A 25,794-nucleotide genomic window follows, 5' to 3' on the forward strand; every position below is an offset into this window, starting at 1 on the left:
CAAAGCTATACGGTGGTTTTTTTTCGTTAAATTTTCTCGTGAAATTTCATCACAAATTGTAATAATTAAAATAACAGATGTGACATATATATTATCTGTGTGCTTTGATGAATATAATATTCAAGTACCTTTAGCGAAAATTATATTCACAAAATTTTATTACCTTTATAATTTTTTAATTTATCATATAATTTTGTTATTTTAATTCTATTAAAATATTAAATGAGTATGAATAAAGAAAAGACCAATACGATCGAGGCTAGACCTTAGCTTAATAATAAATAATATTTTTATATGTAAACGTTAAATACATTTTTCAGTTATATAACTGTGCATCGCTTATTATCAGATTTCAAATGTAATCATAAACTGAAACTGAAATAATAATACCACATTTAAGTTAATAAAAAAATGCTACTAGCATCTTAAGAGCTTACGAAGAATTTATTACAAAAGATATTAGAACTGCTTGCGCTCTCTCTCTCTCTCTCTCTCTCTCTCCTCCCCTCCTCCCTCCCCCTCCCCTCTCTCTCTCAAATCGATGATCAATTTATATAATGTAATTGAAACAATGAAAAGGATACACCGAAAAAATTGTATTCTTGAAAGATGTACTTAATATTTCCTCTTAACAGATATAAGAATATTTCCTCTTAAATTAGGAATATATTTTTTATTTGCGAATGGGATCGTTGCTATCACGCGCGTTTCACGCGGAAGAAATATAATTAAAACAACACCGCACGAAATATAATTACAACAAACCACAAGCCAAGTTTTTCAGGCAGATATCTTAATTTCCTCTCTAACCATCCGATATCACAAAAAAGAGGTACAATAATATCACTAATGGATAGAGCCATTTTATTATTCCACCATGATTATCACACTAAAAATTAGAAACAATTATTAATATTTTATTAGATAACGATTATCCAATTGATTTTATTTTTGACACAATTATAACAAAAGAATCAATAATCTATGCCAGAGAAATGCAAATTTGCCAATTTCATCTGCCTAATGGCAGATTAATAATGATATTGCCTCTCCTTCTTGGTTTGTGGTCCCTTTTTATATCGTCATGTATAAAAAGATTCAACCGATTCAATAATGAAGATGTCAGAGTTGCGTTCCACAGCTTAAACGAATTACAAAAATATATCAAGGTGCATAAAGATCCTAATTTAGCAAAAAATAACGTAGTTTATAAAATCATGTGCGATGATTGTGAAGCAACGTACGTTGGACAAACGAGCAGACAATTAAAAACAAGAATTTCAAAACATCGAAATCATATAAGATGGAACATGTCTGCTCGTTTTGTTATAACGGACCATAGATTAAAATCCGATCATGATTTTCAATGGGACAATGTAAAAATTCTAGTTGAGAAATCTTGTTATGACAAAAGATTAATTTCTGAAATGGTGAACATCAAGAGACAAAATAACAGCCTTAATCTCTAAACAGATACTGAAAGCTTCCACAAAGGATATATACAGATTATAAACAATATATAATTTCGTTAGAACTCTTGGGGGGGCTACCAGAACTCTCAAGAAAACACCGGATTTTCGAGAAAAAAATTTTTCGTCTGTGGACTTACAATTAGAAAAATTATTAATAATCTGTAACTTCAAAGTACTATATCTTTCTAAATATTGATTTCAGAGCATTGGTTGTTAAGGATAATCGTTAGAACTCTTCGGGGGGCTACTAGAACTCGTATCAGATTGCCGAATTTCTTAAAAAAAAAAATTTTTTTTTTCGGATAAAATTTTTTTGAAAAAAATTTTGGAAATTCGGTGTTTTTTTGAGAGTTCTGATAGCCCCCTAAAGAGTTCTATCGATTGTCCTCTATAGACCAACGTGCTAAAATGAACGGTTTAGAAGTTATAGCTCTTCAAAGTTGCAGAATCGTGAAGTTGGCCCCCCCGTAATTTCAAATGGTGTTTTCGCTGCTTTAATCAATAGAACTCTTCCTAAATTTGATAGAGAACTCTAGAACTCTTCGGGGGGCAACCAGAACTCTGCTTATTTTTTCAAAATTTTGACAATGAGGAGTCAGCTTTACAGACGTCTCAATCTGAGACATGTTATGTATGCAGTTTGAATTTTTCTTAATTATATTTCTAATTTTTCTTATATGTGGTAACTTTTTATTTGTTGCTGTCGGTAACTCTCGAATTGCCCTTTACTTTATCCTTTGTTTTAACATATAATATAAGGGTCAACATAATTTAACAATGTAATGTAAGCGTATCGTTTTTATCGTATCTTTCCGTAGGGAATGTGGAGGGCGATGCAAAGGACGATGAACTCGCGTGTGCTACATAATATTTTTGCACGCCTTCGGGACTTCCAATAAAAGTCGAGATATATTTATCTGTATTTCCTACGGAAATCTCACTCATGAAATGTAGGCGTCGGATCGATCTCTCGCAGTTTCCGAAACATCGATTTCCGCGAGATCTGCAGTTTTCCCGTGCAACGCTAATACACTATGGATGCAACACGTTCTTAAATTTGCGTACGATATTCCGCTGCAAAATTGATTGCGCTATCGCAGGGTTACTGGCGCTGAATTTCTTACGACACAAGGAACACGCTAGGAATAAAAGAGTATGTACATATATGTGCAATTAGGCCAAATTATAGAATAAAAGGTAAAAAAAATGATACGTTTATTCACGGGATTTGCAGCTTGCTGCGAATAAACCAAGTTGCTCGTTGAGTTCATTAAACCCTTAATACGATGAGTAATCTTCATTCTTGAAACATACCTACAAGTTTATACGAACTATTACTGCAAGATAAATACCGTAAAATGAATATTTTATTGGATTTTTATTTGACTTTTCACGTTGTTTATTTAAATTTTTATTGTATGTAAAGCCATATTAATGTTAATGCACATTCAATCCACTTCTTAAAACGTTGGGTTCTTGAAGAATTAAATTCTTCGAGATTTTTAAAATAAGAATAAATCGTGCTGCTTAATATATTTTTTAGGCGAATAATTTAATGTTTTATATCGTTCAGAAACTTTCTTTCCGGGAATTATAAACGAATGCATTTTCTCAACTTTGGACATTTTAACCATAACTAAATATTAACTTGAATCGAAATTTTCGAGAGTACACATTTCCTCCATTATCCTTAAGGGGAGTAACTGCAGTAACCTGAGCTTATAGTACTGAAGATCAATACTAGTGACTCATTGTCAAAGGAATTCCCTCAAGCAAGCTCCCTCGCAAATCGATTGATTCGTTTTTCTCCCGAACACGAATATATTCGCAGTATAGCTTGTACGAAGGCTAAATGTAAAGATATATTTCCATTTTTTTTATTCTTTCATATTCTTACTACTAAATCGGGATGTGAGTATCTATGAAGTTGATATTTCAATCGGAAATTTTTAAGTTTCAGTTACAGCGACTCGTATCGTGTAATACGCGCTTAAAACATTTCTATACTTTGATATTTATATATATATATATATATATATCTATTTTTCTACTTTATTTCAGATTTAGTATCTCGCTTTGAATGTTCTCGATAGGAACAAAGAGAGGGACACTGTGCTCAAAAGAAACGTCAAATCAGGACTGCAAATAAGCGCGTTGAATGATTTATTACGCATGCTTAAGATCATCCAGATATGTATCTCGATTTGAACTTTAGAATGTATATATTAATGCGAGAGAGAGAGAGAGAGGGAGAGGAGGGAGAGGAGGGAGAGAGAGAGGAAGGGGGGGAGAGAGAGAGAGCAGTTAAACGGGCCTCATTAAACTTGAACCGTTCCGGGAAGCTCGTCCAAGAAATTAATATATGCTGTGCATTGTGTGAACTATTTCCACGTTTGTCTAAATATCACGAGATATTGTCGGCAACATTACAATATACGATTTATTTCGCATGTCTCTGTGAGAAAAAATTTTTATATGATTGCTTCGTAATGAAAGAGGTATACATATTTTACGCGTTTACAAATGCCGATTTCCGCAATGATTATTACTGTGCTATAATAAATTTAATGGCATGTTGATATAACATGTTAAATTGCATTGTATATCTAAAAGCCCTGGCAAATAATTAACAATATAATATCAACGCGCTTATTAAAATGGGTGCAACATGTTACATAATGAAACACTAATACATTATATAGATTTAGCAGCAATAATTGCGATGAATATTGGATTTTTTAAGTGGAGAAATGAAATTGTAGTCAATACAATTACATGTTGTATTGAAGTATGTAATTGATCTTTGTTCGATTCATAAAAAGTGCATTGAAATAAAATACGAAGAAGAGGAAAGAAAAACTCTTATAACCAGATTTATTGCAATTTAGCTCCATAATTTGATAATATAATATTAATGTTTATATGCAAGATTAAATTAATAATTCCAATTCTGCACTTACATTAAAAAAATGTTTACTATAAGTTGAAACTTTTCAGGCCGACATCTTGAGGATTGTTTATCTCCGAAAAGAGTCATCTCGGGTTAGGGAAAGCATAAATGAGTCACATGTCAGTCCTCGGTAACTTTTTACAGATCGATACTTATCCGGACCCCAAATTACCGAAGAGGCGCCGTCGAATCAGCTCAGGCGAACAGCCTCTACGAAGTGTAATGCGCCATTCTACACATCTCCGCACGCGCGATTGTGTGTACGCGCGTGCGTGAGCGTATACACACTCGTGAATTTTATATTGGGCGTATGTCATCGTCCCTGTACTTGACGCTACTACGCGTTCTGAACACATGCGAGCGTTACTTTCCCTTCGACTACCCCGCATGTTTCTCCCCAATCGTGAACTTCGCCCTCCGAGAAAGACGCGCGGCACGTATATCTCTGCCACAAGTCCGGAGCCACGAAAATTCATCATCGACATGAGCCTTAATCCCGAAGCAAGGATGATATTGTGTTATTTCAGAAAAGTATCCGATATATATAAATAATTAAAAGTTTCACGAGAGAAAGACCACTAGTATATTAATTTTTTAAGAGAATTAGGGAAAGAGGTCAGATTATAGTATAATTATCAAATCATATTATAGTATTATCATATTATAGTACAATTTAATATATTGTATTTAGTACACTGGTATAATTTTGGCATACTTATTAGATGCTAAACTTAGTTTCCGCGGTTCACATTTAGATGACGCTAGTTGTAGGTGTAATTTATTTTGACATCTGAAACTGGTGAAACTGGCTGCATTTTAGAAGTTAGACATTTGTCAATAAAATTCAATGCGAAAAGATTCATTTAAGCGAACATTGCTCTTTTTTTTTTTTTTTTCTATTAAACATGGAATGTGATAAGTTGTTTTTTCGACGTGTTGCTTCATTACTTTGATTTGAAAAAAACTACAACTACAACTCATAAATTGCCTGTCGAAGCTTATGGCAATTATGCTCCATTAGAAAGAACATGCCAAGAATGATTTCAGCGATTTAAAAGTGATGATTATGATGTGAATGATGAACGCTCAGGTTAGTCGAAAAAGTTTGAAGACGCCGAATTGCAAACATTATTGGACGAAAACTCAGCTCAACCGCTTCAACAATTGTCTGTAGCATTAAACGTTACTCCGATGACTGTTTTCAAATGTCTATATGCATTGGGAAAGATTTAAAAGGAAGGAAAATGGGTATCACACGACTAACCGAAAATGCCATTGCGAATCGCTTAAACATCTCTATTTCTCTGCTCGGCAGACAGAAAAAAAAGTTTTTTGTGGCGCATTATGACGATGAAAAGTGGATATATTTTGACAATCCCAAACGCAAAAGGTCATGGGTGGACCCCGGCCAATCACCAACATCTATACACCACAGCAAAATATCCATGGCCACAAAGCAATGTTCTACATTTGGTGGGATATATCCAAGGCGTCGTTTATTACGAGCTACTCAAACCGAACGAAAGTATCACGGGGGATCGATATCAATTACAATTGAACTGTTGAATGAAGCATTGTTGGAAAAAAGAACAGCAGTAGCCAGCAATCGACGCAAAGTTATGCTTTTACACAACGCGCTTGACCATACGTTGCAAAAATCATCAAAGAAACACTGATGCAGCTCGAGTGGGAAATTCTCTCGCATCCAGCGTATTCACCAGACTTAGCTCCTTCAGACTATTACTTGTTCCGATCGATGCAGCACTGCTTGGTGAATACACACTTCAGAAATTACGAGAATGTGCGAAAATGGATCGATGAATGGATTCCTTCAAAAGACCAATCGTTCTATCGTCGCGGAATCTACTTATTGCTCAAAAGATGGGAAAAATGTATAGCTAGCGAGGGCAAATACTTTGATTGACGTATTTTTTGTTTTTGATATCGAGATAAATTAGTTTTTTAAGCAAAAAAAAAACCGCGGTTAAACTAAGTTTACTACCTAATAGATTTTAATACTGCACACGTTCAAAAACAATTTTCGTGTTTATTTGCGATAATTTGCACAAAATTTCTAGCATCAAACTAAATTCATCGAAATTCTTTATTTATTAGTGTTATACCGAATTCGATTGGACACACTCATTGTCAGTGCACAGTGGCGCACATTAAAGCCGTACACAAATTGATATAAATATATGTGTTTATTATAAAATAGAAACCAATTAAACCGTGAAATACTCAATATATTTTATTATGCTGTTAGGTAAAATATGCATTTTAATTGGAAATATTTGCATTTCGCTTTTACATCCAGATTGAATCAGTGTAGAACGGTTTTAATTGTGGGCTAGTACGCACTAGTGCATCAAGTCTAATTCATTATTCATTTCATAACTCTATCATTTAAGAGTAATTATATTATAGATATGTTTTGCGCTATTTGTAAATTGTACATATGTTTAAGAAAATAATTTGAGGTGAAATTTATCTCTATATGAATGCGATTGTCAGAGTCAATTGGAAATAATTATACACAGGAATTTTAATCGCAGATTTGTATGTAGATCTTGTAATTAGAACTTTCTCCGTGCATGCTCTTCACGAAATTCGCAAAGCGTTTAACTGCATTCCGCGTTTACCCGAGGGCGTGCATGGGCGATTGCAGAATGGACGTAGTGAACACCCAAAATAAACGGAGCACGTTAACGGAGCTAGGGCAGCCAAGTCTGCTTCTTCGTCGAATAAACCTCATTGAAACGGTCAACCATCAATTAAAATATCACCTTACAATTAAAATATCCATTTTACAATTAAAACATCCAATATTATTTTATTGATAATATTGTATTAAAGAGAAGCATTGACTTTTTCCGCAAATTATGTATCACAATGTTAAAAAAAATAGTCTGGCAATTATTTCTTATATCTTATAATAACAAAATCAATCAAGACTCCTTATAATTCAAAAATAAATTGGACAGAATAAAGGGTAATAGGAATTGGGCGTAGAAAACGTCGCGCAATTAAAAACACCACTATACTAAGTGACAAAAACCATTTACTCGAATAACTATCATAATAAAAGATATTATCCCAGTGAGAAAAATATTAATTTCTAACGCGCGGAAACGTATTAATTCTGTTTTCTTTTTATCAGAATTATGGTTGCCAGTAAACAAATAATAAAAAAATCGCCTCGCGAGATGAAAATGATTGTTCGATGATTCAAATGAGAGTGGAATAAAAATGTTCGCCATCGGCAATATCGTCTCTGTAAGGATTGCCGGGTCCCTGTTATCGAAAAACTATCATTCGACGTCGCGCATCGGGTCTAATGAGTTATCGAACAAGGGGAACTTTCCTTGCGGCGTCCTCGCTTACGTTTTCATCCCGTGATCGTTAACGGAATTCCGTCGAAGATGCAGCGATCCGTCTTCCGGATACTACCGCTATTTACCAACTGCTCGGTAATCTCGTTTTCAATTAACACGTAATTGAAAAGTTTTGCACGATCGTGTTTTCAGCGCTCTCAGAACTCTCGATAGGGATTTTCTCGAAAGCGAAATATGAATTTGTCAACGCAGAATTGACTCCAAAATGGATTTCATGCCTGTAACTAATTGCCGAGCCGCTCTCTACGGAAATTCTATCTGCGTCCTGTTCTGTTTGTTTTCGCATTCTTCATATTACGATTAGACCTCTCTATTAAAGATTCTCTATTAAAATTTTGTAGAGATTTTATTTTTGCTTGAATATGTATTATGATATAGAAAGTGTTGTGTATTATTCCACAATGTTTAGATGTATCTATAACAGTTTTTTCTTTAATTTTGTATCAACGCATGGCAATACAATCTATATAAATATAGTAATTATATTATACAGTTGTATTACCTATATATAAAAATATAATAATTACAACAATTGATTGAGAAATGTTTGACACAAATAAAAGCAGAATTATTTCTTTGGTCAAAAATCGAGTCTTGGTGCTTAATAATATTCATAGTGAATACAAGTACAAATATTATATACATATATGCAATTATCAGTTCTATGAATTATGTGCGCCAATTCGATTTGTCAGATTTGAAATACAATCATAAACTGAAATAATAATTTTACAATTAAATTAATTGATCATCGATTTAATAATAATTTTAACATTAAAACAAATCTGTAATTAACTTATTGCGAAAAATATAATAATTATTTAAAACGTGATAATGTGATATTTTTTCATCACACGTTATAGCATTTCGGCTTGTACGATCTTCGTTAGTGCAGCATTCTCAACACTTCAATTATTTGTCATTATCGCAGGCATCGTTGTTGCTTGTTCTCGCTCCGTTAATCATCATAATCATATTTCCAATTATTATGATATAATTAAAAACTCATCGGCCCAAGGACGAGAGTGTCTATATAGCTTGAATATGCATCGCCTAAAAGCATGGAAAATAAAACGTGCACCTCTCTACGATTCCGCTTGCTTTTATCGCATTGTCTAACCTTTCGTTTGTATTCACTCTTTAATTTTTGATGGAGATCAATAGATGTGGCAGGATTTACACGTGCTTTATTGAACATTATTTTTATTGAACATCCTTTTGCATAAATTGCTAAGTATTTCAATTGAAACTTACAATGCAAACTCAATTATTTTTAAGGTGATATCGTAAAAACATAATTAAATTTTTAATTTTTAATAATTATAAAATATGAAATATAAAAACTTTTGCTAACTTTAGTAAATACAAAATGTGTTCTTCAGCGATTACATTTTTAATAAATATCAAAAATATAAATATCAAAATTCTAAAAACATTTTTTCAATTTTTTAGCATGTTTAATTATCGACCAGCTATTAAACTTACTTTTTATTCTGATTTCTAAATATAACAAATATATTTACTGGTCATTTACTGAGAAACCGGAAATGAGTCATCAAACAGACGTAAGATAAATTTTATCTAATTTAAAGTATTTCCGTGGATAGTGTCATCAGGAAATTACGCTCTTCCTGCAGTTTAATAAAGAGAAAACTTATTTTGTTACCCATAAATTGAAAATCGAGAATTATAATGATCTACCACAGATGAAGTGTCCGTGATCAAATGATTTGTTTGCATATTATTAAGTACACAATTAGTAAATTAGATTTTCTATTGTTTTTGCGTAACACAGTTTTGTGGTTAGGATTACCGCATTTATATTACAATATATAAAAGCCATCGTCCTGTAATGGATAACAATGGTATCTGTACACAGAACAGATCTTAATTAAATGGAATAAACACGATTCGGTCTCGTTCATTAATTGTCGTAATCAATTTTAGGTCTGCACGCAATAAAATATCAATATTGATCGAAATGTATTCTAATCTACAAGCAAATTCGCGATAATACATTTGGAAATACATGCTCCCAAGCACATGTTGTCAAATAAACAAACACTATTACATAATCACCGATTAAGTATTAAATATTAAATTGTAGTAATCATATAATAATTCAATTTACTTGTTAAAAAATATCAGTTGATGAAAAATAATGAGTAATGAAAAAGTTAAATAATAAATAGCCGAAAAGACAGAGTCCACTTTTTTGCTTTTTAATATTTATCACTTCTGAATTATGACGGTGTTATTTATTGCTAAATTTTTTATCGCATGGAAGGAGCGACGAGTAATTGAAATCACGAGTGCAGTCGCAGAAATATACGTTTTGCCGTGTACGTTATGGCGAACTATGATATTTTTCGTATTGGACGTCTCGATAGAAACGACGACGGGGAATTCTTAATACTTCATTCGTCTCATTAGCAAGTCTGCGTTCGTTGATGCGCACCAGTGGACAGGAACAGGAATTAATAGGAGAGAACAATAAAAAAAAACGCTGGAAAGAGTAATGTCCATTTCCAGCAATGTAGATTAATTTTAATCTCAGTTCAACTTACTTTTTATCTCTTTTTAGTTTTGAGGATTAGAGGAAGATAAAAAGTAAGTTGAACCGAGATTAAAGTTACAATACATTGGTAAAAACAAGAATAAGACGAATGTTATTTCTAAAATAAAAAAATATTAAATGCTGCTTATATTGATGCACAGCAACATATCGAGAGATTTCTAGATATATACCGTAGTATTTTTAATTGGAAAGATCACATTTTTATTGCAAATTATTGTTTCATTTTATCGATATTCAGATGTGAATAAAATGAATTTATAGAAGAAATAAAATGAATCATTTTGTAATAACGGCGTAATTGTCCGTTTATATAATTGACAGCTGATGATAAATATATTTTAATTTTTCCTCTAAATCCTACTTAATTAAGAAAACGTTTGAATAAAATAAAAATAATATTATATAACAGCAGCAGCTTAATTCATTTTTCACTGCATTATCTTTAATCGAATGCAAACATTTTTAAAGAAATCTGTAAAATATGCAATTAAATAAAGAAATTAGAAGTCTCGAATTGTTTTTTAAACGATTTGAGTGTTGTTATTTCGAATCTCAAAAGACTCGGTAAGTTATATTTCTATAGAGAACTAAACCACATCAACTATTAGATGTTTTATCTTTTTCCTCAATCAATCGGTTTATTTTTTGCTAAGTGTAAATCTTCTAATCACATCTGAAATACAACTATGTTCTCTTGGATTTCGGTTTGACGTGGCGGATAAAAGGAAGAAAAGTGAAAAAGAAGAAAAGAAAAGTCTGCCGTTGCAAGGCGATACTTTCTCGAAAACAATAATAAAGTATAGAGAAATAAGATGCATAATGTTTTTATATGAGACAGAATGGAATTTTCTTGGTGAAAGGGAATCGTGGGTGACGTGATTAAAAATTATATGAAAATTAAAAAAACTATTTAGTTTACAAAATTTACTTAAAATTTTATTCGAGATTTCATTATCAAAATAACATCAAATATTAAAACGTCGCGATTAAACAATCTTTCTCAAAATTTCCTTCAAATTAGCTTGAAATTCATCAAATAATATTGAAATAGAGATTGAGGTCTTTAGGTCACTTTGTACGTGAATGAAGAATTGTTAGAGATATAAAGACAATCGGGCGATATGACCTTAAAAAGATTTTATCGCAATCTCCAAGGAACTAGTGAAAATATATCGAGCAGGTCGTTCGTTCGCAAAGAAAAGTTTTTACGGAAAACTAAAAATGGCTGAAGAGATGGATTAGCGGACACAGCACCGTCGTGAAGTTAGCCCCTCAACATTAAAAAGAATAAAATTTATATAGCTCATTTGATTGCTCATCGTTTGCACATTTATGCACATTTTTTATTTTTGTTTGCACGCCTTTAGTTTAAAAGATATTTTAAAAACAATTTTGGGAGGGCTAACTTCACACCAGCCTCCCAAACATCGAGCAAATGGGTTCGAAAAGGTCTTAATCGATAGATTTTCGTTTGCACATTTCGAAACAATTCGATTTTTCGTTTGCACATTTTTAGTTTAAAAGTTATTAACAATTAAAGTTTCGAGAAGCATCGACAGCGGCAAATTGTGGTTCGAATCGCATTTAATGGGCTCAAAATGACATGAATCGATAGGATTTCGTTTGCACATTTCGAAACAATTCGATTTTTCGTTTGCACATCTATAGTTTAAAAGTTATTAACAATTTAGTTGGGCCAAAAATCGATTTATATCTCGAGCCGCGATCAACTTGTTTTACGCGACTCACGATGGCTTACGCGGCTCGGTAAAAAACAAAAGATAGCTGATCTTCGGCTCAACAGTTTGGACACATTTTAAAAGAGCATTGGCGCTTATCAATATTCGTTTCTTTTCAGCGCAGTATAAGAACGATTTGAACAATTTCGCTCCGTTTTCGATCCTTCTCGAAACTATAATTATATTAATAACTTTCAAACTAAAAATGTGCAAACAAAAATTCAAAATGTGAATAAATGTGCAAACGAAAATCTGTCGATTGGTGCTATACGGAACTCCTTTATATCGAATTTGAGCAGGAAACGTATTTTATGAGTAGTGTGAAGTTGGCCCCCCGACACTGAATTGTTAATAACTTTTAAACTATAGACGTGCAAACAAAAAATCGAATTGTTTCGAAATGTCGAAACGAAATCCTATCGATTCATGTCATTTTGAGCCCATTAAATGTGATTCGAACCACAATTTACCGCTGTCGATGCTTCTCAAAACTTTTAATAACTTTTAAACTGTGCAAACGAAAAGTCGAATTGTTTCGAAATGTGCAAACGAAAATCTATCGATTAAGACCTTTTCGAACCCATTTGCTCGATGTTGGGGGGCTGGTGTGAAGATAGCCCCCCCAAAATTGTTTTTAAAATATCTTTTAAATTAAAGGTGTGCAAACGAAAATAAAAAATGTGCATAAATGTGCAAACGATGAGCAATCAAATGAGCTATATAAATTTTATTTTTTTTTTATGTTGGGGGGCTAACTTCACGACGGTGGACACAGCACCCACAAAAGCGTTAGCCATCGTCCTGGAAAGGGCTTGATCGAAGATTTTCCCCTCTTTAAAAAAAAGCACAGATCCTCAAGTAAGAATTTCTAATTGTTTTTCTTGTATCACAGTTAATAACAAATTCGGATATGTCATATTGATGGATACTGATACATCTGTGAAGAGCGGCCCCATGGGGATATTACTGCGCCGCCTTGGCGCCGAGAAACCGCCGTGTTTTCAGATTAAACATACCGCCACGCTCGCAAAATAAATCTCGTACATATTTTGAAAGCACATAAATGGAGGAACAATTTGAACCTAGGAACATTTCGCTATCTGCATTTTAACTAGCTTTTATCTCTTAACTGGCTTTTAATTTTAACTCTTTTTGCGTACAGATGTACTCAAAAGTAAAATTATATACTCTCTAAAAAGACACGAGCGATTATTGGCAGAGCCTAGTTCGACATTATAAATGCAGCAACTGACAGTAGTGTAATCCATAGGAATAATCCGTATTGTTTCTGGCATTAATTTATTTTACTTATTTTTATCTTTTTTCTTAGAAATCATTAAGAGTATTTGAATTATTTTAATATGTAACATATTGAGAATTTTTTTGAGAGAGATAAAACAAAATAAAAATTTCAAATATTGACAGAATTTGTCTTTCTAGTGATACACAAAAAAGACCAATTTTGTTGAAGCATAAAAATAATTATGTAGGAAATTCAAATATGACATTTATGAGCAATACTGCAAAAAATATTGACATTCTATCTGAAGCAACCAGCTTCAGCTGTTGCATTCCATATGCATCGGTTTATATCATATATATCTCGTAAAGTCGATAATGTACGTATATCTTAATCATTTAATTTTATTAATAAGCGGCAATCTAAATTTAAATAAACTTATCGCGTTGCTCACTATTACCTCATTAATTTTTTTCTTAATGTTATTATGGGATTTATATGTATATATAAAAAAAAAAATAGATATCGTGTATCAAAGTCTTTACAAATAAACCGATTTTTTACTCATGCACCTTTCTCTTACGCTCAAATGCATTTTAATCCGTTAAAAGCGATTAGAAATCCGTTAAAAGCAATTAGAAATTGTCTCAGAAAAACACAAATAAATACGTGGACAACCATACGATCTGGCTATTTGACCCGTGAAGCCAATTGATCACTAAGCCTTGCAAATGCCGTCAGCGCGATAAGCTGCTTTGGATTGACGCCGTCAACTCTATCAAATGCGAGAATAAGGTTATTCTAGCGAAAAAAAGAACGACAAATTCAGCACGACGAATAGTGTCAAGCCGATGTAAAAATTGCTTCCACGATAGGAAATGGTAGCACCGCTTGTATCGATGAATATACAGATAGCATGAAATTTGTGTTCCATTTTTGGTGAAAATAGATTTTGAGAGCGGCGAAACGTGCAGAATATTCTGTGAAATTGAATGTCCGTAACTCTATTGAAAATCTATCATCCTCTATTCCATATTCCTGTGAACGATTGCGTGAATGATCCACGAAGGAGCCCGTCTCCACATTGTGTAATCGATAATCGCTATTTGCTGCAACAGTCCTAATCATTGATGTACAACTCGCTTTTACGTGTGCGTGAATAAGACAGTAGAGTTAGCAACATCCGTTGTGAATCATATATCGGGAGACTCTCCTGTTGAATGTAGCTATAATTATGCTGTTTAATTGATTAACGAAAGCAGACAGAGATCGACAGAGTAATGTTGAAACAAAATTCTGATTGGTCCATTCACTAAACTTGGCCGCATTTATTCACGACGACGTGATTAATCCGAAAATGCCTCGTTGATTGTCCGAGAGTATCATGTTTGTCACTTAATAATCTCTTTTAAACGCTCTTCTACATACAATAAATTACGTCACATTCGTGTCGATTTTTGATATTATTGTAGCTTAGGACAAATTAACTTTTAAAATTAATCAATTTTAAAAAGAAATCTATATTTTAGCTTTATCAATTAATTTGTAATTCCCATTATTCTAATATTTTTAATTGCATCTATATGATATCTCTATATGTATATTTTGTGCGTTTGTTATATGAGACGTAAAGATTCAAAATTTTTACTGGTATAATGTATGTTGCCATGAGATGGATTGTTATTTTAACAATAAAAAAGCTTCCTTTACTTTCATGTTATTTTGCTAGAATACTTTCCTGTTGTTCCGTATACATTTTTCTCTTAAATTACACAGGATACATGCGTAAATTTATATCCATACTCTATAAGTGCGTATATATTGCTTATTTTTTATTTCTATTTCTTACATAGCCTCACAAAACATTTCTCGTAGAAAATAGTCGTATGTTTAACACAGTTGTAATACAAATATAATTGAAATTATATATAAAATTTATCAGCGAACAAAGAATTATACTATAATTAGTAAAACTACAACAGTATTTTAATGTTAAGATTGCTTTACGAATTTCCAAAGGAGAAATAATATCGCTTTTTTCGGCGAATGGAACAAATTCACACGTTTGTTCATGGCTTGCTGATCGAAAAAGAATATACACTGTTACGTTGATGTAGCGTATACGTATAATATAGAACGAAAGAAATGAGACAGCGCTGCAGAGTCACATTACGTGACGTGCATGCCGCGCGAGATATAAGAAATCGCGATTATGGCCGTCGTTCGTCGAGAGAGCCGTGTTTGCAGATAGCTACATTTGTGGGGGGACACGTGTGAAATCGGGATATGAACCATGGGAACGCAGATCCTCTTTCGCATGTGCATCTGACACGTGCGTTAGCCCACTACGTGTCGAATTAACTGTGCCCTAAGTGTCCGTCGCTAATTCACCTCTTGCGATGTAACTATCGTCGTGCTGCATCTTTGCGCAACCACACCTCAGCATCTCTCAAACTTGTCGCTCGTGCGAGTGTTGCATCAATTGAAGAATCATAAACTAGCGCTTCCGCCGTGATTTCATTCAATTCCTTCAATTGATGCCGTGGAATGTAAAAAAATGTTTATAGTTCTTTATAAATGAAAACAAATTCGTATCAATTTAATATATATATATATATATATATTATTGTACTAATGCAATATTGAATTAGTTTTGTCATAAATAATTATTAATATATAATTTTAATACAATTTACAATTTAAGGCATAATGCTACTATAGTTCGAGCAAACGGTTTATCACAAAAGAAATTTTACAATAAAATTATTTAATTTTTACAAGGCCAAAGAAATTAACTTGCGAATTGGTTACAAATCCATTTCGATTATAGAAAATACAAAATAATTTTGAAAGAAGTAAAGAGAACAAGTCATACGTGACGTAAAAGTTAAAGAAGACTGATAATGGAGAATTGAGAATAAAAATATAAAAATTCGTTGTGTATTACAAATAGAGTATGAAAAATACGTTAAGGATGAAAAATACGAAAACTTCAATCGTCTTTGCATTTCCGGTACACTATTTTCGATTTTCTGCCATAGGTTTTGTTTTCGAGTTGTGCTTGGCGCTCCAAGTGGGCTATAAGTTGTTTCGACGAAAGAAATTTAACATATGTTTATCGAAAATATTTCACATTTCAAGAAAGGAAGATACGAACAATTCCTAAATTTTTTTGTATTAATAATTGCCGCAAAAATTATTTTTTATTCTAACGTAATCGGGCTTTCAGTTTACTCTTCGATTTTTATCTAATTTGTGACACCTTTTCAGATCAATGACACGCGCACGATACAGTTACCTGATTAACGACGTGAACGGATTTGTATTCGACTATTCGCCTGTGTAAGCTTACCTCGACATACCAGATGGCGGAGTCTAGTTGGCTGTGCTATCTACTTTATATAGGGTGACCCATGTTATAAATCAGGATTATCTTGGAACCTCGACTGAGATGTGAAAAATGGCTGAAACAAATGTCGTGCCCCTTTCCTGAAATATATAATAATTTTCATTTAGCCAAACATCTCCTCCGAATTCATATACTCTTTTGAGCATTTTAACGTTCTCAAGATTAAATCATGTTTCAACGTCTATTATATATAATATTTTATTATTTATTTATATCAGTTTAGTATATTATTATAAATGAAATATGTGTTTATAACAATTTGCATAAATTATTCATTTATTAGAAGTAAGACTGAAGCGTGTAAATAATGGAAAGTCTATAATTACAAAGCCACAATTATATTATATAATCTGTTACACATTTTCTAGTTAATTTTTTTTTGAAATGTTCGATAAATTGTAATGTATACTTAAGAAACGTATACTTAAACTGTTATGTTATTTATAAAAACGTTTTATATTATAAGACCAAGGACTGTGTAACAATTCTGATAATTATCCAGTTAGTATATTTATCGATTAAAAAATAACAAACAATAGCAACGTAAAAATTGCAATCATTATTTGCTTCGTTTAGTAAAAATATCAGCGAGCACCGACATTGCTTTGAGAATCGCTCTCACTAGTGGCAATGGATGTTTCATATCGACTTATCAAGATTTTCGCGATATACGGCTGATTTGCTACGCGATGCTGCATAACCGGATCCGATTTCCCGGTATCGTACAGCCATTCCGACAGGAAATTAATGACAAATCGACCTGCTGGCGTAACCAGTTACCCGATAGGCTTAAATCCGTCGCATCGTAATTGTGATAGCTGGAGATACATAGTCCAATTACATCGGCGCGAGAGAATTATTCGTTCGACTTGCGCTGTTCCGTTTTGCATACCAGTGGCAATTGTTGTGAGCATCGCAGAAACGGAGATAGAAGCACAAAACTCGTTCCCCCGAGTGCACCTGTCGCGGATACATAGCGACATGCGCGTTTCATAACTTACAAACGTCAGACAGAGAAATTTGAAAGCGTAAAATTCTACGCAGATAATAATGAGACAAGCTAGAGTATAATGATATTTATAATACCATTAACAACATCGCATTACCTTTTTACAAAAACAACACGGACAATCCTAATCTTGGGAACCGTAACTGGAAGTATTGTAAATTGCAATTTATATGCAATTTTTATCCACAGAAAGAACAATTTTGCTGCAGTAAGTAAAATAACTGGACTCTATATTCCTTCATTAAGTTGTGCGATTTCTCCTCATTTCTTGCAAAAAGTTCAAAATTAAAATTTAATAGTCACATTTAATTACTAATTAAAATTTAATAATCACAAAACAGGGAATATTTCTGTATGTTAATTAATAACGATCTTTTGATAGTTATAGAAAGTAATTACTTATCACCAAAATATTACATCTCGATATTCTGCAGTTTGCTTTACTGATGATTAACAGAATGAACAAATTAAACAATAAACTGATGCACTCGAGTCAGATGGACCTGCTACTATTATTATTTGTTGAATCAATAGTGTAATTACTTACAAGCAATAAATAGGATATTTTTAGTATGCGCTCATTTTGGGTTCGGTTACCTCCTCATTTAAAAACTTAGCTAAATACAGATTTGAAAATAATTGTTTTAAACTATTAAAATAATTATATATACGACTCAAGCTTATAGTTGCTAGAATATTCAAACTATTTGCAGCATAGTTCGTCATGCTTGAGATTCTTATGTAATTATTTTGATGAGCTTCAACAAAATTATTTTCAGATCCGTATTACCTGTATAGTAGATATTTCAACAAAATTATTTTTTATGTACAGGAAAGCTCTTTTGAAAGCTCTTTATTCACTGTATCTTTTTACAAAACATTATCGATATTGATACTATTTTTTAGAGAGAATGTACAATAAAGTAAAAAATTCGATAAAATTGTTGCGCAGACGTGTGATGAGTTTAACTCTTATTGTTTTACATTTCATATTTCTGTTATACCTATATATTTGGCAAAATATAGAAATGACTATTAAATAATTGGTTTAAAACGACAAAGTACATTACGTTTCATCTGATTGAAATTAGTGAGTCGAAATAAATGCGATGTAAGGTGCGAGTTTCATTCACAGTTTAACGCGAATCTCATTAACATGCATTTGCGTTCTATGCGTCACACTGGCTTGTATAAAACCACGCGTGCATCCAGTCATCTTCTTTCTTGGTATTAGTTGGTATTATTCAAATATTAAATATCTATTATTCGTGCATGAGAAGTGCGACGACGCGAGCGCAGCGATTGGAGTTTATTTAAATTTAATCACAGGACAAAGTGTTCGTATTAACCGGAATATATAGTTTCTATATAGTGACAAGGAAAAGGAGGTGAAAGAGAAGAGAATAGGGAAGAGAATTTAATATCCGGGCGAGCACATTTGCATATGTGGCAACGAATACGCGGATGGCCGAATTGTCCGAACAAATTTGCTCGCTCGCGGAAATATATAGAAAATGTGCAACGTAAAGTCGCGATTCCGCAACGACAGCTCGGTTTATGCGGATCACTTTGTCCGACGTGCAAAAATTTTGCGCATCCGCGTTCGTAACGTCCGCGTAACGTCTCTTTCTCACTCGATTTTACGTCTGATCGATTTTACGAATATCGTACACTTGCGATATAGTGAGAGTGAGTTTGACATGGCTATCAAACGTGTGTCACACCCAATCGGAATGATTCGTTGTTGCTATATTGAAATTCACGAGCTGTCATTACAGTTTATTCGATCAAGTGCACTCAAATATTTTGACAGTAAATATTTGTGAGGTTTTCACGATACATTTTTACGAGACGCTTTTATGTCACATGTACAAGTTATTTATTTCGCTATTTTATAGAGTTTACCAAGGTTTTTTTTTGGATATGATTCTTGAAATACATAAACTTATGTATGGTATATACACGTATCGTTCCCTTACTTTAGAAATGATCTTTCAAAATATTAAGTTATAAGTAAATATTATTTTCCACAAAAGGAAACAAACTCTATTTTTTAACTTGTTTTTAGCCCTTCAGGTCCAGAAGTTCCTTAATCCGGCGCTAGTAATCTGTTGTGTATTTATGAAGTTTTTAAATGATATTCTTATGTTAAAAATCAAAGATATCGCTGATCTTATAAAAAAAATTATGTAGCGTCATATTGAAGCTGTCTGCATTGATTTTTATAAATATAAATTAAACATCTCTTTAAAAAAACTCTAGTTTTTTTTTTTTTTATCAAAGAAACACAGTAGTTTTTATTTAAATTAATACTTAATGATACTTTTAACGTACTTTATAAGTATTTAAATTTTAAAATGAAAGAATGAATGTCCATTTTATTCGCAATAATAAAAACATCCGTATCCGGTGAGACCCCGGATAAGGGTTTAAAGTACTCGCTTCTTGAAATGTGAAGACAGAAGGAAAAAAATTCAATGAGATCGTTCTCTCTCGCGGCTACTGACGTCTTTGCGTTCTCGTATATTTGCGGGATCCGTTTTTGCCCGCAACTTCTTTTTATCGTCGTTGCCATTGACGTCTCGCTCCCATAAGAGCCGTCGCACATGTGCGAGATTCGGTGACTTCGTAAACGACCGCGCAAACTTGAAACGTTTGTATTGTTGCGTTTTAAAGAGCCAATCAAAATTCCACGTTGACCCATTTCGTGTTTGATTAACGATGCTACGTGTTCGCGATTCGACGATGTGGCCTGATAAACGCTCTCGAACGTGATCGCGATCCGACGCGTACGTCGCCGCAGAAAGCTATTATCGCATCCATGCACCAATGTCATCCAAATTGCATACGAGGCAAGCCGCATGAATAAGAGAGATCCGATGCTTGCGCGTTCAATAAAAAGCAATCCGGATAAAGTCTGCTATCTCGATTTCAATTTTAAAAACATAGACAATAAGGGGTATATACTTTCTATAGTACGTACTCTCTGAAAGTAAATCAGTGTATTATCACTGACTTCAGTGCTACACGTATAATTGATGTAGTCATTAGTGAATATTTACTGTTTTTTCGGTAATAATATACTGATTCACTTTTAGAGGTTATGATTTTGAGATTATGAATCATAATTTCTCAAAATGAATCAGTTTAATATTACTGAAAAACAGTAAATATTCGCTAATATTACAGTTATAAGTATAGCACTGAAGTCAGCGATAATACACTAATTCACTTTTAGAGAGTATGTACGTGGAAACAAACGATTTCTTTTGCTTGATTTGGTAAGAAAGTGACTTTTATAAATGTGTATGCACTGGAATCTTTTAAAAGAAAAGATGTAGTACCTATAAAATAGACATTTCAATCAGAAGAAACTGGTTTTTTGAAAATTAAAAAAATTGCATGAAAAGTTACACTTTTTTATTTTTGCTCTTCTAAGCACGAGGGCAATGATTAATCATCTTTCTTGGAAAGTAAACGTTATAATTTTCTTATAGAAACAAGCATTAAATCAGCAGCAGTTTATCGTTACTGTATTCAAACGTTAAAAATGAATGACCCCACAAATCATGGTCCAAATATTTTATTTCAGAGTGTATCGACAGTTCATTCATGAGATATTGTATCATATAGTCGACAAGATATTTCAGAGTATTTTTAAACGGGAAACCGTTGTTCTCTATCAAATTTTGTAGTCAACGTACCGAGGATTTATTATCGAGGAATAATTACCAATGCTGAATATGCATTTATGTGCGTCCAGTTCGATATCGATATCGGTTTGCCGATATATCCATCGATTGGCGTGCGATAAATGTAATTGAAATTCAGTTTTCCGTGGTACTTCGCGAGAAGCGGAGAAAACGTTAAGCAATAATTTCAGTTCATTTACCACCTACGCAGGAAGAATTAGCGGGCTTAATGTGCAGTTGACAGAATGACAAATGGCTAGCCGACTCCTCTTTTCACCTACTCGTGCAATACATTTACCTCGTTCCAATGTAGAAACATAACAGCGTAATAAAAAAAGTAATAAGTTAATAAGCGTAAGTTACATTATTAATTAATAAACAACTATATTAAACTAAGTAATTTAAATATTTATGTGATGGTAATGATAAAAAATTATCATACAGAAATTTATACAAAATAATCATTATTAAATTCAAAATTATTGTCGAAATAATCAAGCGAGATAAACATGGAATTAATAAAATCGATAAAAGTCTCTGATTTTTTAATATACTTATAATGCTATCTTATACTATTTATGTTCTGAGTTTACAGATAAAATTGGAGACTATAAAATAGTATAGATATACCTTACGTTTTGCATTGGATTATAAATTTAAATTTAATTTAGTTATGTTTTTTTATTCTTAAAATAAAACATTCATGTAAACATTCGGATCTTTACAAGTTTTTCAGAATTATTTTCGCGCTTCTTCGAATACTGGATTCTCGTAGTCAAAGTTCGCTTCTCCTTGTGCGGATAAATGCAAATGTCGGATTGCTTCGTTTCAGTAACGTTGACTTCGTTCGCTCGAGTCAACAAAAACAAATCTCTACGTTACTAGACGGGTCGATAGTTTTGGTACTTCAGAGCAAGAGTGCCGTGAACGGAGCCGCAGTTAGCCGATTTTGCGAAAACAGAGGCCAAAGCGGAGTTGACTAAATTTACTTGTTGTAACTCATGCCGATGTCAAGGACTTTTGTCGATGTAATTACATTGCCGCTGCAGTGCCAGCGAGAGTTGACGTTCGTGTAACAAACAGGAGCAGTTTCCCACGGCACAACGAATGCTAGAATGACAGAAAGGTTATAGCTTCGCTACGCGTCGTTGATTACAATGTTCGATTGAACTCAAAATACCACTCCATTTGCGGAGAATTTCTCCGATTTGGGAAAGAGTTTTGCATATACCGACGTTGCGTTTGATTGACCATCGAAAATATTACGCTTTCCGAATTTATCGATGTCCAGAGAGAACAATTTAATTTAATGTGTTTCGTTGTTTATTTTAATTAACAACGTCAATAAAAAAAACCTTATAGCTATGAAAATTTATAGTGTTTATATAGTCAGTTGTAAATAGTGACGATAGAATTTACAAAAAAATATCTTTTCGAATTTTTATATTTGAGTATTTCATGTCATACACTGCGATGAATGTAGAGCGATTTTTGTCTGATGGAAAATTGAATATTTTTACTTGTGGTGCGAAATTTTATGATAGTGAAAAATTCGTTTATTGATCATGAGGGATGCTGCCAGCTTAATGGACGTTAAAACGCTTCGTCAATAGTTGGATAATTACTTATTGGCAGCCATTGAATAATTTTTGACGCCAACGCAGTCTTTCGGTGAAGAAAGGTTAAATATTGCATATGACATACCTTTTTTGCATACGCATCTCGTAAGCTCTTTTTAGTGCGTTGCTTAATTTCCATGTAATTGAATGTATAAAGGTGGAAAATGACGATGTCCGGCATACGAAAAAAAAAGTACAAAAGCAGACAGCTCCGATCGATATACGTTAGCCAAGTATATTCATTAATGCGAAAGCTTCGTAAAAAGCTTTGTAAAACTCCGTATTACGACGTAGACTCCGATGCACCGTTTTTTCAACGTTGTCTATCGTTTATTACCACTTGAGTAGTTCTGCAAGAGTCACTTGACTTATAAAGTTAGGTACTGGATTCAGATCAAGTAAAAGCACAAAGTGCCTTTAACTACTCTACAGGTAGAAAAAAAATGTTAAAATCTCTAAATTGTTTTATCAAGAAAGAAAAGAATTTTATCGCATTTTCTAATCTTAAATTTGCAATATGTATTTTATGTCAGAATATTAAGAATAAATAATTTTAATCGCATTACGTATTTTACGAATGCAATCTCTTATTCATTCATTCATTTATTCATTGTTACAGGTCCGTCCTCAGATTTTAGCAGACACACTCTGGTGAGGCCGCGAGTGTATCACAGCAGAACAAAAAGGCAGATCTCTTCAACCAAAGAAAATGTGAGTTTAGACATTTTTTGTATAAAAAGATCTTTAAAATCTCATAAAAAATTATGTACGAGCTATATCCTGAAACTTAAAATACTGTTGAATTTTGATCGCGCACGCTGTCATTATAAAAAAAACACTCTATATTCAAGGATTCTATATGAATCAGTTCTCTTTCATCCCTCTTTGTCATATCACATAACACTTGATCCGTAAATATGAGTCATGATAGCGTTTTTTGTATAAAGATTTTTATTCATGATCCTCTTTATTATACATTTCGTCAATATAACGACTCTCTCTTACAGACAGTCTTTTTCCGTTTTTTTTTTCACAACCATAGTGAATTAAAGATTAATTAAGTGACAAAAAATTCCTCTACGCTGACGCGCCATTCTATGACATTGCTTGCAAAATGTAATACACTTCACCTTCACTCTATTAAGTGAAGGTGAAATATCTATAAGAATTTACAATATAGCTATCTTCGTTCCAATTACCAAACGCACTGGGTATTCTGGAGATTTAGCAAAGGGCAACGTCCGCCAATCTCTGACCTTTGATAAAAAGCATTGTTCAATATTGATCGTTCCTTTTTCTATGAGTTTTTATGTGGCTGCACACGGTGTTCGCCATTTGCTTGGGAGGATTACGATGCGAAACGCGCGCATCGGCGATGGGTGCAACAATTTCAATGCAAATGTCGCAGCGTGCAGCGAATACAAAACCTGCGAGGGTTGTCCTGCTATTAGATAGACCAGCGCCGCGAATAGAAAACAAAAGGGGAAAGAGAGAAAGAGAGAAAAGTTCGACCGACGTTTTGTTGTTGCCAGTGTAGTAGCAAATTCGGAAAAATCCGTCAAGGAAAATATATAACAGAGAGACTTCTACCTGAAAGACAAAAATTTCGATTTTCTTTTTCTGATATTTTTTGAATAGCTTACTTGAGAGAGAGAGAGAGAGAGAGAGAGAGGGGGGGGATAGTATTAGTCACGAGTTTTTAGGATATTTGATTCTTTAAGTCGTAAATCTTTTTTCGTACTCACGATTTTATAAATATAAAAATATATAAATGTGTATAAAAATACACAATTTATAATAGTCGAAATAAATAAAATTGTCTTTTCAAAAATTAGTACTTTTATGTAAAATAAACAGAATAATTATAATATTACAACACTTGAAGTACGAAAAGTATATTATATTGGGACCGTATTTTCAAAAGTTCTATAACAAAGTGAATACACAAAATTATGTAGAAATGTAGCTTTCTTCTTTTGTGTGTGATTCTCAATTCTGCCGATCAATGTCCAGGTTAATTATTACATTTTGTACTTGGACTTTTTAAGAACCAAATGATATAGTCAACATATTTGACAACTATGACAGTTACTTGATAGGCTGCTCTTTTAATCTAAACCATTTTCATAACTTTTATTTCAATTATTTATTTTATCCAACGGAAGTTTTTTGATAGCAAGCCGTCATGTTCTTTTCCGAGTCATTAATAAATGGTAATTAATGGTAATTAATGGTAATTAATGGTACTCTAAAATTACAAACAATTATTTTTCATTGTACGGGCTAGTATAAAATTCAAATCAATAACCGACTTTTATAATGCACTAAGAATAACATCGCAGTTATTTTCTAGAAAATTGTAATCTGTTTTACTTATATTGGGAGTACAAATTAGTTCGCTCCGTTTTCCAAAAGATGGCTCCGACTATTGTGAATGGTTCATAGTGACAGCTGATTTTGGCGGTTTCAGAGAGGTTAGACATCTGCTATATAATAATATTCAGTTTATATCGCTTTGAGTTTCATAACCTTGATTTTTACTGTGTTTGAAATGTCGAATTTTGTATTAACCAAGCAGCTGCGGGAGGTTTTAATTTTTTGCTTTAATTGGAAGAAAAGTGCAGAAGCCCATCGAATGCTTGTCGGAGTTTATGGTGACATTCCTCCAATTGATAAATCATGTAGGGAATA

At 32.9% G+C, this 25,794-nt stretch overlaps 1 protein-coding gene across 1 annotated transcript in view; it reads left to right on the top strand.

The window, feature by feature from the left end:
• Meltrin (disintegrin and metalloproteinase domain-containing protein meltrin) overlaps nucleotides 1-25,794 on the top strand; it is a 113,164-nt gene that overhangs the window by 52,774 nt on the left and 34,596 nt on the right. The window contains exon 2 of the mRNA XM_018542204.1: nucleotides 23,723-23,814. Within this exon, the coding sequence (XP_018397706.1) occupies nucleotides 23,723-23,814 (92 nt within the window). The remainder of the gene's footprint in view (nucleotides 1-23,722; nucleotides 23,815-25,794) is intronic.

The sequence above is a fragment of the Cyphomyrmex costatus genome, unplaced genomic scaffold, assembly GCF_001594065.2.
Source record: "Cyphomyrmex costatus isolate MS0001 unplaced genomic scaffold, Ccosl1.0 scaffold309, whole genome shotgun sequence".
In the NCBI taxonomy this organism is placed as follows: domain Eukaryota; kingdom Metazoa; phylum Arthropoda; class Insecta; order Hymenoptera; family Formicidae; genus Cyphomyrmex; species Cyphomyrmex costatus.